Source organism: Hetaerina americana, unplaced genomic scaffold, assembly GCF_022747635.1.
Source record: "Hetaerina americana unplaced genomic scaffold, ioHetAmer1.1.p SCAF_1, whole genome shotgun sequence".
Classification (NCBI taxonomy): Eukaryota; Metazoa; Arthropoda; class Insecta; order Odonata; family Calopterygidae; genus Hetaerina; species Hetaerina americana.
Genome location: NW_027286069.1, coordinates 20,974,285 through 20,991,697, shown reverse-complemented (window position 1 = coordinate 20,991,697; position 17,413 = coordinate 20,974,285). Strand labels below are relative to the sequence as shown.

The 17,413-nt window shown below is 37.0% G+C and overlaps 2 protein-coding genes across 2 annotated transcripts in view; both read right to left on the bottom strand.

Annotated features, from left to right (window-relative positions):
- Positions 1-3,717, bottom strand: part of LOC139700506 (17-beta-hydroxysteroid dehydrogenase type 6-like) — a 127,347-nt gene extending 123,630 nt beyond the window's left edge. The window contains exon 1 of the mRNA XM_071599065.1: positions 3,414-3,717. Within this exon, the coding sequence (XP_071455166.1) occupies positions 3,414-3,618 (205 nt within the window). The 5' untranslated portion in view covers positions 3,619-3,717. The remainder of the gene's footprint in view (positions 1-3,413) is intronic.
- A 2,092-nt stretch (positions 3,718-5,809) lies between these two features.
- Positions 5,810-16,084, bottom strand: Mettl14 (methyltransferase like 14). Its single transcript, XM_071599055.1, has 7 exons — positions 15,917-16,084; positions 15,661-15,840; positions 15,434-15,577; positions 14,389-14,562; positions 11,644-11,853; positions 10,295-10,467; positions 5,810-7,096 (listed from the first exon to the last, which is right to left on the bottom strand). Exons 1-7 carry the CDS (start codon positions 15,977-15,979, stop codon positions 6,841-6,843), a joined length of 1,200 nt encoding a protein of 399 aa, XP_071455156.1. The 5' UTR covers positions 15,980-16,084; the 3' UTR covers positions 5,810-6,840.
- Between the last annotated feature and the right edge of the window lie 1,329 nt (positions 16,085-17,413).

Here is a 17,413-nt window from a genome sequence, read left to right as displayed (position 1 = left end):
TTTTCCAAGTCCACGAATGCCAAATACAATGGCTTGTTTAAGTGCATCATGTTTTCGGTCAGGACCCTCAAGCTGAGTATCCTATGACTAGCCTCTCTTGTCCCTCGGTGTATCGTTGATATTTCATATTATTTTAACTAATAAGTGCTAGGCGAGCGAAAGTGGTGGTGTATAAATATGTACACTTTTTCCACTTAATTATAAGGAAGCGATCAGTCTTGTTATTGAAGAATGGATGGGGTCTCAATACCGGCTCTCTTCTCTTACACAATCCAAGTTACCTACCCACCGTTCCTGGCAAGCATAGTCGGAAATTCAGGTCGCGCACGGCAGGAAAATTCAAAGTGTTTCCGAGCCGACGCATCGTCCAGCATAATGTTCCTCGGCAAACTGGAAATTTTTTCTTCGACACCTGGGGAAAAAGTCCTCGATCCCACGGCTCCTTGGGCGCCTTCATGCCTCAAAGCGTGCCAATCTGCCAGAAGAAGTCCCCTGAAGCGATTCAGCCCAGTGGGAACATCTCCCAATGACAGTGAAATGATCTGTCCTTGATGGGCGCGAACCATTCAGCATTCAACGGGCAGAGCCGTCAATAACAGACCAGTGTCGCAACAACCTACCTCAGGGTAACAAGCGTGGGGCTGTGCGAAACTTAGATAAGTCGAGTGGGTGTCGATATGAACTTATCCGTCAACCTGTGGAGACTAATTTTAATTCTCTTCGATATATAGAGTGATATATATAGTGATATTATTGTCGACGTCGATATTGATGTCGACATCGACATTTATGTCGTCGTCGACTAAAATATTGAAATCGATGTGGTCATTGATGTGGATATACAGGGCGGGATTTCTTTTACGAAACATCTCGTAATAGATAATCTTCCCATTGGTCGAACAATTACTGGGCGATACTACGCTAACCTCCTGGAACAACAACAGCAAGAGATACACGAAAAAAGCCAGATTTGACAGGGAAGAAAGATATCTTTCATCAAGACAATGCATGCCCACGCACAAGTGTAGTTGCCATGGCAAAAATACGTGAACTAAGATACGAATTGTTGCCACACCCGCCTTATTCGCCTGATTTGGCTCCATCAGTCTTCAATCTCTTTCACAAGCTCAGAATTTTCCTCGTTGAACGGAGATTATTTTCAAACAAAGAACTAACAGCCGAAGAGGACAGGTATTTTGCAGGCCTGAAGGAATCTAATTTTCGAGATGAGATCAAGAGATTGAAACATCGCTGGACCAAGTGCATTAGTGTACAGGGAGACTAAATTGAAAAATAAAAAAGTTTCCCTTGAAATTAACTTGTATTACCCCCGAACTTGCTATCCATCAGCGAAAGGATATGTATGAAAAATATAGCGTCAGAGACGGCTTTTCCTCCAGACTTATGCGGGAACCAAATTTAGGCGTATCAATAAACGGGAAAAAAAAAACTTTTTTTCACTCCGACGAAAAAAAATGACCAGGTTTATCGCCTGGTTTTTTGTGCAGTTTATAGCAAGAAAGTACATTCGCGTCATCATTTCAATATCAAACGCAGAAATGAAGCAGGAACTTGCAACATTAAAACTTACGCAGTCTTATTTTTTTATAACAGCCTCTTCCCTTTTAACTTTCTGAAAATACATGTACAATCCGCGAAAGATTTCAAGCGACTCATACAATACAATTGGAGAACACGTAAAAAAATTGTCAGCAGATTAAACGAATCTTGGTCACAGAAAAGAAAAGCTACGAAAATGCCATCAAATTTCATATTTTATACCTGTAAATCCCTAAACATTTACTTATTTCCTCATTGAATACTACGCACACTTTGAGTTTTGGTGAAGCAACGTGGGAAACAAACATTCAAAATATCTGCTCGAAGGAAATGAAAGAACGACAGATAATCGAGGGAAATGAAAACAAATGGTTGGGGTCTAGGCATGGTGGGGGAAGATAAAACCACTGCTGAGAGAAATCCGAAGAAGGCAGGACAAATATATGTACAAGGATAAGCGGATGGAGGAGAGAGACAATGGAATACTGAAGAAGGTGATGGATGCTGGGAAAGCGAGAAAGTAAGGAAAATCATAGACATTTCGAGTGGGACTAAATTATGTATAATTATTAAACTAAATTAAGTAAGTGTGAACAGCTAAAAAATGAGTCATTGCTATATGAAATGTGGCGTTTGGTGGTTTCAATCGGGATTAGACCGTAAAATTCCAAAAGGGTTGGATACCCCTTATATTAGTCTACTTTTATTAAAATAAGAACTTTTAACGCCTGGTATTCCTGAGGCAAGGCAGAAACTTCCCCCTCGAAGAAAAAGGTGTTTACAAATCAGACCGCTCGGTGTTTGAAAGACAGTGATTTAAGGTATTCAGGTGGTCCAATATGTATGTCCATTTCCATTCGAAATCCTTCCCTTGCCAATGTATAACGCTGATATACTCGTGTACCCTTCTGCTGCATCCTATCCCAAAACAGTGCGAGAAGAAAGCACTTTATTTTAGTCTTTAGTGTTGAGTATCATACGGGTAGGTAGCTCTCAATCCAACTGACGCCCATCCTTTATTTTGAAACCAGGGAGTGAAGTGAATCGCCCAGAAAGGCAGGGGCCGGGCTGATGTTTTTCAACACTATATATATATATATATATATATATATATATATATATATATATATATATATATATATATATATATATATATATATATATATTATATATATATATATGTTTATGTATACAGAAATATATGTATATGTTTATATATATATGTGTATGTGGAAATATATATATATATAGACTTAGACTGCTGACCGGAGGATCACGGGTTCGATTCCCGGGCGAGGCACTCTGGGCACCAGCAGCTCCACCCAATCTCTGTGAATTTTCGGGTACCAGGTCTTCCTGGAAAACCATAACCGGCACAGGGAAAGGAACCCTTATGTGTGAATTTCATACGCGTTCGGGCTTAGTACTAGGTGAACTCTACTATAACCTAACAAACCTACCTCAGGGTTGATCATTGTGTCCATGTTGATACACACACACACACATCAAGATAGCACTAGCGAACACAAACACACTTACACATTGCCTTAAATAAACGTACACATTGCCTAAATGCTTCGTTTTAATTCCTCTTTTTAGCTGCAGTTTCTTATATCAGTATACCCTCAGTTTTAGCAAATAAAAGAGTTCGCGTTTTGTTACATCTTGTCTACGTCCGTGGAGAATATCCCCCAGTTTCCAACGTCGAGGGAAGTTGACGAAAACTTATCTCCCCACTGTAGTTAATCGAGCATCACCGCACCGCGTACTTTCCGTCAGTGGAAGTGGTTCGCACTGCATTGACAAAGGAATGTTCACCCGTCAGTACACATGTAAAAATGTTTTTTACCTACCGGTAACCAGCACGGCCTTTTTGTCGAGGTCCGGGAGTGGTTTCCTAGGCAAGGCGTGGACCACGGTCTTCACGATGCAGTCAGCGATGAAGGCGGAGAGTAAGCAGAGGCTAGCGTTGGCCAGCATGGATGATGACGACTTGAGGGAATAGATCGTCGCCAAGAAAGCGAACGCGTAGAAAAGAAAAATTTGGAGACGATTCATTATTGTTGATCGTCGCTCCCAATCACAGCAGGGAACTCGGGGAGTAAGAGAGCCGCTTTGGTAGAGACAGAGAGAGAAGCGCGTGAATTTCCTAAAGGATTTTGGTCGTATCTCCGTCGACGAGTACCTAAGGGCAAGTGGTGAGAATCTCGCGCCTTCCGAAACATCTAGACTTTGGACTAGTTTCGCCGTTGGACAAGAGATGTCACTGCCTCCACACTTTCATGAAGTTTTTCGATCCCCGCGCAGCCAACGACTGAATGTGGAACTATGTTTGAACGGTATTAACAGTAATAATAATATTAATTTGCCTAAGGTCTATAGTACTTGGTAAAATTACATGAAAAAGATACGTCAAATTGATACATGCATACACAAATAGAAAAATATTTGATGACGAAGAAGGAGCGTAGATCAGTTCAGTCATATTAAAGTTTAATCACAAAGAATTATTAAATTCACTTATATAATGATACATTACATTCATTAAATTTTTCTTTCATGCTTAATACAAAGCTATTAATGCCGTTAGTATATTTAACGTTTGCTGGTCATTTGTTGTACTGCCTGAGACTCATTTCATTGGGTATAGTTATACTATATTTGTGAGCTCAGATCACAACGGAAGTAAATTTCGTGTTCTGATAAAGTGTTAATATAAATTGACTAGTAAATTCTACATGTTATTTTTTAATTCACAGAAATGGTAATAATATCTAAACGTATATTATACGAAGTAGTTGTAAATGAGTGAAATTTGATCCCAGGAATAATCAGTGCTGCTCTTTTTTTCATTTCAAATATTTAAGTGGCTATAAGTTAAGACCACCATAGAAGTATGTGTTTAGAATGCACCATAGTATAAATTCAAGAGAGCACTGCTGCTTATTATGTGCCCGTGCATGCAATACTCATGCCTTGGGTGCATTAAAGCAAATGAAAAAAAGAATTCAGATTTAATGGTCCTAGATGAAGTAATAAAATCAGTAATGGCTTGAGGGGGTTGGAAAGGTGCATGGTGACTCATACACCCCATAGATCTTTGTTGAAAAAATTTCAATCTAATTTTTCAAGAAGAAAAACATGCCTTACATTAAACTTATGTGATCATACCAATACATTGTTTACATGTATTTATGGGTACATTACCATTTAAGTGGATAAATTATTAAAGTGTGATTAGATTGGACAAAACATTATGTGACCCAAAGAAATTTATCATTGTGGTGGAAGCTTCAAGATTCTTCATCACTTGCTCCATGAATGGAAATGCTAGAGTGGGTCTAATATTATGCAAAATCACTGCAATGAGAGTGAAGACCTTCCTGCAATACAATGGAGGAATCATTTGGATGAATATATGGCGGAACAAGTCTTTTAATGTATTTCTCTAATGAAAATTCAGTTTTCTTCTAAAAGTCTTATTTCTTCATTTAGTATGGAGTTTTTCAAAACCCATCTGGAAAACGATAATCTCAGTTCTTGTAATGCAACTGATTTATGAGGAATACATCCCAAACATTAAGATAACGTCTCTGATAAAAGTGTGTTTATGTTGTCATTGGAAATGTATAGTGAATAATACATTTAGATAGAGGACTAAAAATAACTATGTCTGCTATAAATCTTATTTCCAATGTGACATAATTTACACATTATTAAGACTGACATGAATATTAATACCCTTCCATTGTATCCCGACCAAAATTACTTACTGCCTAATTGAATAATGAATTGCAAATATTAGAAAATTAATTCACAGTCACAAGTTTAAAATCAGTAAATAAATAAGTCATTTGGGTTAAATTCAGTGAAATACATGTCTATTTTCCTTCTATGGTTCTATGAAATTTCCTTCGATGAAATGCCAGAGCTTTCAACATATGACTTTCAAGCAACTATCTAGATACAGGGTACACTCAACCACCAGAATAGGAGAATGGAAGCACTTTTTAAGAGACTCAGCTGCCAGTTCGTCTAGAGCCAATCATCTTAAGGAATGTACAATTTATTCAGCCAAAAATGCATTTCGTGGATATGCTTCATCTCAGAATAACGTAAAAATATAACAAAAAATTCTTCCCATACTCTCTGTTATAATGTTCCTCAATAGGCCAAAATAAAGGTATATTAATATTCAAAGAAACTATGGAGTTTAAAATAAAAAATGATCTATTTCAGTGACATAAAATCCAAAAAGTGAAGCAGTTTTGACACAAAAAGTTTCTATTGACATTTTCTTCGCTGAAACCATGTATAAATATGGGAGATACACTATAGTTGATCGACCAGTACCTGCAGCAGAACCAGCACCTCAAATCTGGGCAAGGACCACGGTTCGCAATGGACACCTGTACTAAATATATTCCCACCAACAAATATTAAAAAAAATAAACTAAGAGTTTTAATGCATTTAAGTTATTTTATATATTCGCATTTAGTTCCACAAACATACAAAAAAATCAATTTAGTTCTAACAAGGTTAATTATTGTAAAGTACGACTCCACAGCCAAGGAAAATCATTAATTTTTTACAGGCATACTTATTTCATTAAACCACCAAATATAATTGTCCACATACATATTGCCCCAAAGTTTGAAATATGCACTCAAGCATAAAATATGTTGAGAAGTCTGGGCAGATTCAGAATCTAAAAAAAAGGGCCCATTCTGAAAGCATTTAGCACTCCCAAAGGTCAAAATGCCAATAAGGACACTTCCGTACTGGGATTTTTTACTTTTGAATGAAACAAACAGATTTTTTGGCTATATTCCTCCCACCCAACATAGAACACTAGTTTATCATGTATGAAAAATGTTCTTTTTTTACATAAAAAAGGAGAAATCATTTCTACCAAGGGATGAAAATGCATCATAGGGGATATCATTGATGAAAGTTCTTGATTAGCATTATAAACAACTGCATAATTTGGTACAGAATAAGGAAACACGGTTAAACTAAGGTGACAATCGTCAAGCCAGTGAATGAAGCCATATGTGTATTCAAAACGAACAAATACATCGTTTTCACATTCATGTAATGCATTCCATTGTTAAATGGATATTTTGAAATGTCAAGATTGTTTCCATAATGAATGGCGATGACTCAAGTACATATAACAAATAAGTACACAACATTGTGTAACACTCATTAACAATACACTGAAAGCATCTTTCTTGTTTCTACCCTAAAGGGTGGGTCAGGTGAAGACAAAGGAGACTTTAACGACTACGACCCCTCCCTCTGGAAAAGCCTCCTCGCTGGGCACCCCTTCCCCTCCCCCCTGCGGCACCCTTCCCTTTAGCCGGTGGTGACTTTGGACGCAAGGCTTCTATGCGCTCCGTGCAGCCTGTTGTGACCTGTCCAGTGGAAAAGTGACTGGCGTACGCATCCGCGTTGAAGTTGCTGTTGGTGAGCATTGGTCCCAAGGTCAGCCAGCCAGGACGGATAGTGCTGTCTCGTCCAAAGATGTGCAACCTACGGAAGGGAAAAAAGTGAGTGGACTTGAGTTCAAGGGAATGATTACCACTGAATTACTAACTCCTTTTAACACGTTGCATCAGCTAATTCCAAAGAAACTGCGGGAGATGCCGCAACAGTAACTTTAAATGGATTCATCCGCTAATGTGCATTTCAATGCAACAATTTCAGAGATTAAAAATCATTCGCCTTGACTGGGATTCGAACCCAGATCCCTCAATATCAGGTCGAGTGCTTTAGCCACTTAAGCTATCGAGGCGTCCTCTTAAACTCTGAAATTTTTGGGGCTTCTAAAGGAACAAGATGTTGTGACGAAATGTTCCTTTAGAAGCCCCAAAATATCAGAGTTTAAGAGTATGCCTCAATAGCTTAAGTGGCTAAAGCACTCGACCTGATATTGAGGGATCTGGGTTCGAATCCCAGTCAAGGTAAATGATTTTTAATCTCTGAAATTGTTGCATTGACGTTGCATAAGGATGATGAGAATTCTCGTCATTAAGGAGGATCATTTTAAACTTTTAATTAGAATTATTTACATATTGGTTGTAATTTTTCATTTGCCTTTCATTATTTAATAAGAACAGTCATCACTTGATTTTTAATTTGTTCGGTAATTTTGATAGTATAAGCCATTTCAATGCATTTAAATCCCAGAACGTTTTCCCACAGATAAAACTTCAATTTCAACCGATTGAAACTTATTTGTCGTCCCATTTCATTTTGGAGGTAATAGGTTCTTTCATCTCTACCTCAGGCACCCCAACGCCTTGTCACATCATTTCTTGAGTGTTTATCCACATGACCCTAGCTGAGCTACCAGCGAGGAACCTTATCTCTATCACCTAGAGGACCATTGCCTCACTTGCAAGTTCCACTCCCAGCTAATGGAGTGCACTCTCAGCTCTGCTCCATCGATGCATACATTTTTATGAAAAGAATGAACGGACCAATAATGAATTGCCCATAGTTCTTTTACGATTCTGGTCAGTTACTTCTCTCGATGTGTCTTGAGCAGTTCGTTTCCTTGAGTTTCGGTAAATTGTGATTTTGGTGTTAGATTTGCCTTGCGAGAGGGCTTTCTAAATCCACATTTTTAAAAAATATTTAGAGCAATATTCCATAAAAAGGCATTGCATAGGAAAGAAAGTGTTTTGCCTGAGGAAGACATTTATTAGATCCGTGCGCCAATGATTCGTCAGATGTGCCATTAGAGTATGCCGAAGAGAGCGACGAAAGCCGAAGTAATTCCCATATTGCAGTGAAGGTCAGAAATAAAAAAATCCACTCCTTTCTTGATTGGCAAAAGTGACTCCGATAAGAGAGCCAATGAAGACAACACTTCACCAGGAATTTCTACTACAACCATCAGGTCAAATAGAGGGTTCCCTGCCACAATGAAGAGTGAGGCGAAAACAATGAAATAGGGACACTGCACATTTCCTCGTAAAGGTGAAGTGCTTCTGGTGATTTGGAAAGGTAAAAGGGAGGTGAGGATGATTAGTACTATTCACAGCATTAGGATGGGTAATACATGGCTAAAACATAAGATCACAGGACTGCCAATCAAAACACCTATCTGCATTTTGAAATACAATAAGTTCATGAAAGGTGTAGACAAGGTGGACATTTGTTAATTGCATTACACAATCATGGGAAAATTAATGAAATGGTCAAAGAAAGAGGTGCTGTGGCTTCTTAATTGTGCTCTTTTTCATTCTTTTAGAGTTTATAAAACACAAAATGAATCATATAGTATTCTCGATTCAAAGGCTTTCTGCTCCAGACTGCCAAAGAGTGGGAAAAGACCTTAATAAACATCATCTCCTTCCCATAGTGGGTAAAGGGAAGAAAATATACCACACTAGAAGACGTAAAGTGTGTACTTCAAGAAAAATTAGGAAGGAGACGAGATATGAGTGCTCTCTTCTTGCGATGTTCTACTCCACAAAGGAAAATGAAACATTGAGTATCACACAAAGAAAAAATACTGAAATTATTACATTCAAAGTTCAATTAAAAATTTTCAATTTCTAATTTCCTTAAGACGATTTTACTGAAGCTATGCATATTCAGAAACGACAACTTAAAAATCCACTGGAACACAAGGTTTAAACCCATTTAAATACCCCAGTATGCAACGCGTTTACATTGGCTGAAATATGTAACAATGCCATGGCATGGTAGTGGGCAGTGAGTTAAGTACTGGTCTACCAACCGGGTTCGATTACATTCGACACCTCTGGACACACTCAACTTCACACAAGCTGTGTGATTTTTCAGGAACCAGATCTTCTTCCTTCTGGGAAACTTCAAATGGCACAGGGAATAAGGAACTGGCCCCCTCTAATTACCCAATTAATGTGTTAATTAAACAGACCATATAGGGTTTAGTAAAAGGTGAGGTCTAATCCTCACCCATCAAACCAACCTTCTGGGTCGGTGGGTGAGAATTTCAATGGAGCCACCAAAGTGCAGAGGCAACCAAAAATATCAATTGACAAGAATAAATGCTCAAGAGTTTCCTGAATTACTTTAATGAATGTTCATCATAGTTCGACTTGTAAATAATTGAATGATCAAATAATATAAATAAAGGGAAGGCATTTGACAAGTTGAACACAAGAAAGACTAGGATGTTACTGCCTACCACCACACACAAAACATTATTAATGTCAATCCAACTGCAAATAATGAGGAAGCTGATCATTATTCATATTGTAATTTGCTGAATATGTAGAAACCAGGTCATTGAAGCTGGACAATAGGCATAGTAGATTGGGGGATTTTGAGATGTGTGTAAATAATGATTTTAAAGATAAAATGGATAAAAAAAACACAAAATGAAGTGCTGGGAATGTCATAGTAGGAGAGAGGGCTGTTGAGAGAAATCAAAAGGTGGGCGCTACTTTTTTGACTGGGAATAGGATGTTGAAGACTGAGATAGGGGGGAGGACATAAGGCAAGAAAGGTATGGAGAGGAATAAGATAGGCAAGTCCGATGAAATGAAAGGAGGACGGAAATAATAGGAATAGATGAAGTTTATTTTAGTGTGTTTGCATATTTGGAGATGCAATCTCGTTAGTTGAGGCATAGAAATGCGGCATTAGTTAGTCAGTGTCCATCCAACACCTACCTTAAACCTGAGACTACCCAAAAAACAGCTGAATAAACCACACAAAAATAAACAGACTTACCGTCTTCTTCCAAGACAGAAGTGCTCAATGATGTGAAAAATTTCCACTGGTTTCTCTAACGAACCATATTCTGGCTCCTCTGATATTATGAGGTCAATGTCCACATTTGCATGAATGAAGTCACCATCTGTGGACCTCCTAACGGTACCCTTGATTCCCATCAAGCAATGCTCCTGCAAATAATGAAAACATGAGTCTTGGATTTAGTCATTGGTGTGAAGGATATAATCGCAGTCAAGTCATAACTTATGCTTGCTCTCTTGCTCAGCTACATGGGTGTTGCTCTTGATTGGCATACAGCAAAGCCTTGAATTTATTCTTAGAAGGGGCAAGTGGAAAATATGTGCAATGGATATTTGTGTATCCTTCAAAGTCAAAGAAAAATATTTAAAGTGTAATATCATGTTTCATTAATGTTACATTTCATAGAATTTCCATGAAATAAACATTTTTTATAGAGTCAACTGCAATATTTATAAGCAAAAAAAGGCTTAAAACTGAAATGTCTGAAAAATGGCTTCCATATTCATGTATCCTTCCAGCAAAATTTCCAACTTCTGCTTGATTAAAAAAAAAAGTTATTTGGTTTTACTCTTTTTAAGGCAACATTAATCAATACCAAATGATAATAACACATAAATAAGTTCATAAGTTCATTCGTTCAATTTTTGCTTCACCCAGAAAAACCAAAACAAATGAATAGCATTTCAAGCAGTTCAGATAACTACCCTGGCTGATGGCTTATCATGTTAAAACATGATTGACATAGGCCTCAATAACCAATTTCTTAGCAAAAACTAATTTTAGGGAACCAATGTACATAATAAAAACACAAATTTTTGAGAGTTATGATCAAAACTTTGGAAAAAAATATGATAAAAATCGACTTATCTCTGTGGGGCCGAGAGATTTTATGTAATGCAAGTTTCAGGCACCTTTATTCGAGGTAGCTTAAATTGTATTTACTTAATTGGAGATCCATTTAAATCAGGAACAGACTGAGAAGATTCGATGACTATATAAAATCAGGATGTTTTACTGTATTTGAAATTTAATGGCTCAGAAGCATTAAATTAAAGGCCAGGAGAAAGAAACTTAAACATATGCACATAGGAAACAGAACGAAAGTTTAATCAAAACATAATTACTAGGCATAAACATCTCCTTAACGAATCTTGAAAAAAGTCAATTCTTTTTCATCCACACACCTAAGTCAATAAAGCTTAGCCATGGGAAAGTCTCCAGACTACTAGCTGTTTTATGAGTGGCACAGAAAAATTGCAAATGGTAGCTTGCACAGTGCATAACACACAATGCGACAACAAGGATTTCTTCAACTAGAGTCTAACCTTGGTCCTTTGAAATACTGCCTTGGCTTCCAAGTTCTTCGAAAGCCCTGGGTTGTTTATGTTGGTGCGTATCCAGCAAATATCTTCACATCTTCGGAACCCCCACTTACGCAAGCAGAAGCGACCGAGGTCCAACCCGTCCGAGGACCCACACCAAAGGAAGACAAAACTGCGAGGAGCAGCGACCTCTCCTATGTCCAACTGCATTATCTGTAAAAAGGAATTGAGGCCTCAGAGGATTGCATCAAATATTGAAAATAAGATAATCAGAATACTTAATTGCATGAAAGATCAGTTAAAAAACACTGGCCACATATTTGGCCATTTCCGGAAAATATTTTGAGCATTTATGTATTAATATATTGAGAGAAAAGATGTGAGCAAGTTCACAATGATTGTTAATTCTGTCTTGCTCATATCAGTACATTTTTAACCGAGTACAAAGTTAAATAAAAAAGTAATAGCTTTAGGATTAACTGTTAAGTTTAGCTCGAAATTGATTTAGCTAAAATATTTTTTACTCCCGCAAAAAATCTACTCATTTCTCAAAGAAGAAATGGAAACTTTTGGCTACGCAACAGAAACTGGTGAGCAGTTACGTTTCTCTTAAAAATGATAAAAATGCCCACACATGAAATTTTAAGTCTTTTCTCTCTCTCTCTATATTTCCTTTTAATGCATGAAGTTTAAAATTAAGTTTTCACTATTCCAAAGAAACAGTGGGAGAAACCGGAAAAGTAACTTTCAACGTAGTCATCCGCTAATGTGAATTTCAATGCAACAGGATTCGGATCCCGGTCAAGGCGAATGATTTTTAAACTCTGAAATTGAAGTTTTCACAGAATTTATGATTTGAAATTTCTTGCAAAATTTACATTTTATTCCAATGTACACATTGAAATTTACTGTTTTGCTTTCTGGATGCATTCGGTCGTCAGCACACACCTTGAGATACCTATAAGCTCTTGAATTGCAGGGCTGAACCACTTGAGTTCACATAACTCCCATACTCAACTTGGGATCCAAACCAATGACCCTTGAGTTAGCAGGCGTTACCCACCTGAGTAACCAGGCTAGCACTAAAAACAAGCCTGCATTTAATGCATTACTACCAAGTCCAATGCTGACCGCATTTGCAATTCAAAATATTTTATCCATCAAGTGCAAATGTCAATCATGTTCAAGAGATATCAATGAATGAATTTTTTGAAAATGAAAATTTAATTAGATGGATAACTAAGATAAATAGATTAACTGATTAGCTAGAAAGTAAGTTATTTGAAGAGTTTGTGGAAACAGGATTCTATCAAATATACTGAGAAGGATAAAGAGGGGAACTGTATCATTGGAAACATTCTGAGGCACAAAACTTCACCAAAGACCAAAATGAACCATGGAAAGAAGAGCTAGAGAGGGAGGTCAAGTATTAAGGATACGGGATAGGAAATATCAACAAATATAACATCCAAAGAATTAAGAGAAAGGTCGGATATACAGAATTTAAGGATATTTTGTTACAATCCAATCCTTAGACATCATCACAGGTCATAAACCAGTGATGATGAGAATTGAATACAGCAGCATCAAGGGTGAAAAGAGAGATTTCAGGTTATTCCTACATTGTTCCATCTGGCTGGATGGAGTATTCCAAGGTTTTGGAAAAGGCTGTTTTGTATAGTGATGGACTTCCTGAAGCATAAAAATGGGATAGTTTGAAAAATAGAAGAAAAAAAGGAGTAGGTTAGGCGCAATGTATAGAATTGTTAAGAAGGACGAAGCGTGGGAAGATTTATGGAAAGAGATACAAAAGCCTAACACTTTAAGGGAAAAAGCGACCATAGTTTCAAAATAAAAATAAGAATGCAAAAAACAAATAAGAAAATTTTTTAAAATAGAACTATAATTGATTGGAAACAACTGCCTGGAAGTTTGTTTGAGCCCTTTCCATCCATTTTTAGAAGTTTTAAGTATAAATGTAAAGCAGCCACTGGGTAATAAACTTCATTGTAGTTATTAAAATATTGTTTGTATGTGATGAGGACGACATTTTGTACGTGATGTGGAAGTTTGTTTGCATGTGATGTGGAAGTGTCATTGTATGTAAGAATATTTTGTCTCTTATCTGTTTTTATAGTGTGTGTATGTATGTATTTTTCGTTGTAAGAGTGATCATTGACCATATTTGACCGTTGCCACCAGGAAAATCGCCTAATTGCAACTTAATTCTTAAATAATAATAATAAAAATATGCTGCAAAAATTGATTGTGGGTTCATCATGCGAGATTGAAATAAAAATGTAATTACTAATTAAAACATTTTGTAACAATTGCCTTCACAAAACCATGAGTAGGACAAGTAATGCTCGCATACTTAAAAATTAATTGTTACTGGCAGCTCAGTTACTTTTACTCAGCTATTGCCCATCGCTACTGGTAACAGTCTAAACCAAGTCCAAACAAAGAAATATAGTTGGAAGCAGGCAGACTTTGTCTGTACAGAGACACTGTGTAAATACATAGGCATGTTCTGTTAGTATGAGTTTGGTGAGATAATAGATATGCAAAAATAAATATGACCACTGCTATTGCACAATATAGGAATTGGCTGAAGGAAATAAGTGATCAAGTTTTTGTTGCTGATTTTCTACAACTCACTTTTCCAAAAATCATATCAGAACTACCTAAACTCAAATATGCCCCCTTGTAGTCAAATACCGGAACTTCTTTGCAACCAAAGTTAAATACCTGCTCCCAATTCCAGAATTCCATGTTTGTCACTCCCATTGTCCTCTGATACTCTTCCAGGGGTGGTTCAACAAGGATGACATCAAACTTTGACCGGAGTTCCTTCATGTCAAATGTCTGCAGGTCGCATTTGAGATACATTGGAGGAGCAGCCGTCTGAGCTATCAAGTCATCCTGCAGGAATAGAAGAGGTAAGTTACCCTTGAGAATCCATCCTTAGCCACACGGCACCTATGACACATAGGCAATCATCAAATAATGAAGCAAATATTTATAGGTCTACATGTATATATTGCACCATCAGTGAAAGTAACCAATGACATTTGCCCGCTCATTTATCTACTTAGGTGATTCTCCCATGACTATGGTGTTGTAAGCTATTACAGTGATGATTTAAAACCCATGGGCAAAAATTTACGATTTTCCATAGACAAACTTATACATAACAACTCTTTGGTTTAAAATAAGAAGAAACTACCGGCAGAAATTGTTTAGGCTTGGCTGTGATTATTCCTTCATCATTAAACATATTTAGTCCTTTCTAGAAGATAAATACTAAATGACTGGAAAACGCTATTACTAAATATGCACTGTGATATCACTCGTGGTAAATTAGGATAGTTGCACATCACTACGTTAAAATAAACAAACATTCCATTTACTTACTTTGCTTAGGCTAACTTTGACGAAAGTAAATTTTTTATAGAAAATGGTAGGTAGCTATGAAACTGTTTATGATGAGAGTTATCATTAACTTCTTTGCAACTTAGCAATCGCTTACTATTTCACCTCCAACCTTTGCCAGGGACAAAATTTGGGCTCAATAAGTTGAGCGATGGCCAAAGTATTTCACTGTAATTTGATGAAAACACTATACTTAAGGGTCCAGGAATTCTGCAGTAGCATAAGCTAATGTTTGCAGTAGGGAATTATTTAAGAGTTTAACATGCGCAATAGATAAATATCTTATTGCGTTACAACCTTCATAATATTATAATCAAGTCAAAATGAGCAGAAACTAGCAAGCCGTTTACAATTATCATACCTTTAGCTTAATTAACTCCCTTAATTTTGGGTATTCTTCAAACCGATCGGCCAAGCCAACATCGCGAATGAAGTTCTGTGGTCGCTGTCCAGTATCCACAAAATGCTGGCAATAATCATTATGAGGATTGGATGACTGCGTACCCTAAAGAAAAAGAAACGCACGATCTTCATAACATTCTACCAGACGGACCGAAAAAATCATTGTCGCAGAAAATGTGCACATACTTTTAAGAACGTTGACGAATCCGTGTAGACCATTTTTCCTGAGGCAGCTTCATCGTCATCCGCAGTTGTTTTATCTGAATTCTCTTTCGTCAGATCACAGTCCCGAATCGCTCTCCTTGATGGCGAATCTATTGTAGTACCGAGAGTTTGCCTCAGTTCATCAACAGTAGAAACACCAAACTGTAATAAAATAATGGTTAAAATGTTTACATAGAGCAACTCAATGAGGAAAACATGTGAAAACAAAGGAACTCACAGTTTGAGCCAACAGCTTCTTCCGTTTTTGCGACTGCTCCCTAAGTTTTTTAACCAAACTCATTTTTGTCGACGTTTAAAGTACTTATGGAATTATTTTGCATGCAACTATGATGCTACATCCAAAGCTTTGCCTTTTCGGTTGATCCTAACCGGCAAACAACCTTAGGTGTTTATGTTAGTGCTACCAACTGAATCAATACGTGAAAATGTTTTTTTTTCAAGTGCCGTGTACCAACTTACCGGTACCTACTGTTAAGAAAAGAAAATGACACAAGGTTGTGTTCGCGGGTTGCGTTAAGTTGGATATTAAAACTGGAAATTCCTTAATAATTAATAGGGTGATTGATAATGGAATACAAGCGTAACTGGCGATTCAGACACGACCCGAATAGAACTATAGGAAGAAGATTGTCCATTTTTTTAGATTAACCCTTTGAATTTTGCAGAATACTTTACTTCATTAGTGTTTTGTAAATGGTTGCCATGAGTTAGTTCCAGTACCGTTATGATACTTATGTAATTTAAATGTTACAAATACATTTACGAAGTAATATCTTATATGACTGAAGTATTAAATTATTATTTGGAATTCAACTGCTTATGGTAGGTGTTGAATGAACAGAGGCTGAGCACTGTCACATTTCTTAGCCTCGTCTAAAAAACAACTTGACACACTAATTAGCAATAAACCCGTCTTTAATTCTGAATGTGTTATCTAAATCTACATAATGCCCTACAAGCCACCGCGATGGCATGTGGCAAGGGTAATCCCAATCATTCTATCCAGCATGCCTATATTTTTCCTCTATCTACTTTGCTGGCCTAATATTCTTCTCTCTATATCACAGCCTTCATCATTTCATTGTGGATCAAAATGCTACCATATTTTCTGCATATTTTGGAAATATCCCAATAATCCTCTCACATTCTCGACTGTGCATTGTCCTTACTTTTTTCTCCTTTTATTGTTTCCACCCTCCTCCAAAACCACATCTCAAAAGCCTCCAATCTATTCAATCATCTTGCTTCAGCAATATCATTTCCATATTGTATACAATAATGCTCAATATATCAAAGGCTTCACTAATTTTTTTCCAACAACCTAACTCAATGTCATTGCCATCAATCCCTTCGTTACTGTAAAACCTCTTTGGAAATGACAATTCTTCTGATTGAATAAATGAAAAACTCCGATAGTCGTAAACAGTTTTTATGACTATTTTTTTACACAAACTGTAGTCCAAATCCTTTCACCTTTATGGTCCAAATCACTTCAAGATAGGTTAACTCTTCCATCATTTTTGGGTATGAGCCAGACTTCCTCCAATATTTCTCCCACTCTTCAAACAATCTCGAGGGTCCTTGACTTATTTAATGACCTTCAAGGGTAAGTTGAAATGTTCTCGTCCTGAAAATGAAAGACTGCGATTTTAAGTTAAAAATTATTTTATTTTTCTACATAATCTCCTTGGCTTCAACACACTTGGTCCAGCGT

What these genes read in the sequence shown, in the direction of transcription:
- Mettl14 (XM_071599055.1), bottom strand. Translation starts at nt 15,979, where the DNA reads ATGAGTTTGGTTAAAAAACTTAGGGAGCAGTCGCAAAAACGGAAGAAG. An exon ending in ATTCGTCAACGTTCTTAAAA is followed by an intron (nt 15,578 to 15,660) that starts GTATGTGCACAT and finishes CTTTTTCTTTAG; the next exon opens with GGTACGCAGTCATCCAATCC. An exon ending in CAGTATTTCAAAGGACCAAG is followed by an intron (nt 10,468 to 11,643) that starts GTTAGACTCTAG and finishes CATTATTTGCAG; the next exon opens with GAGCATTGCTTGATGGGAAT.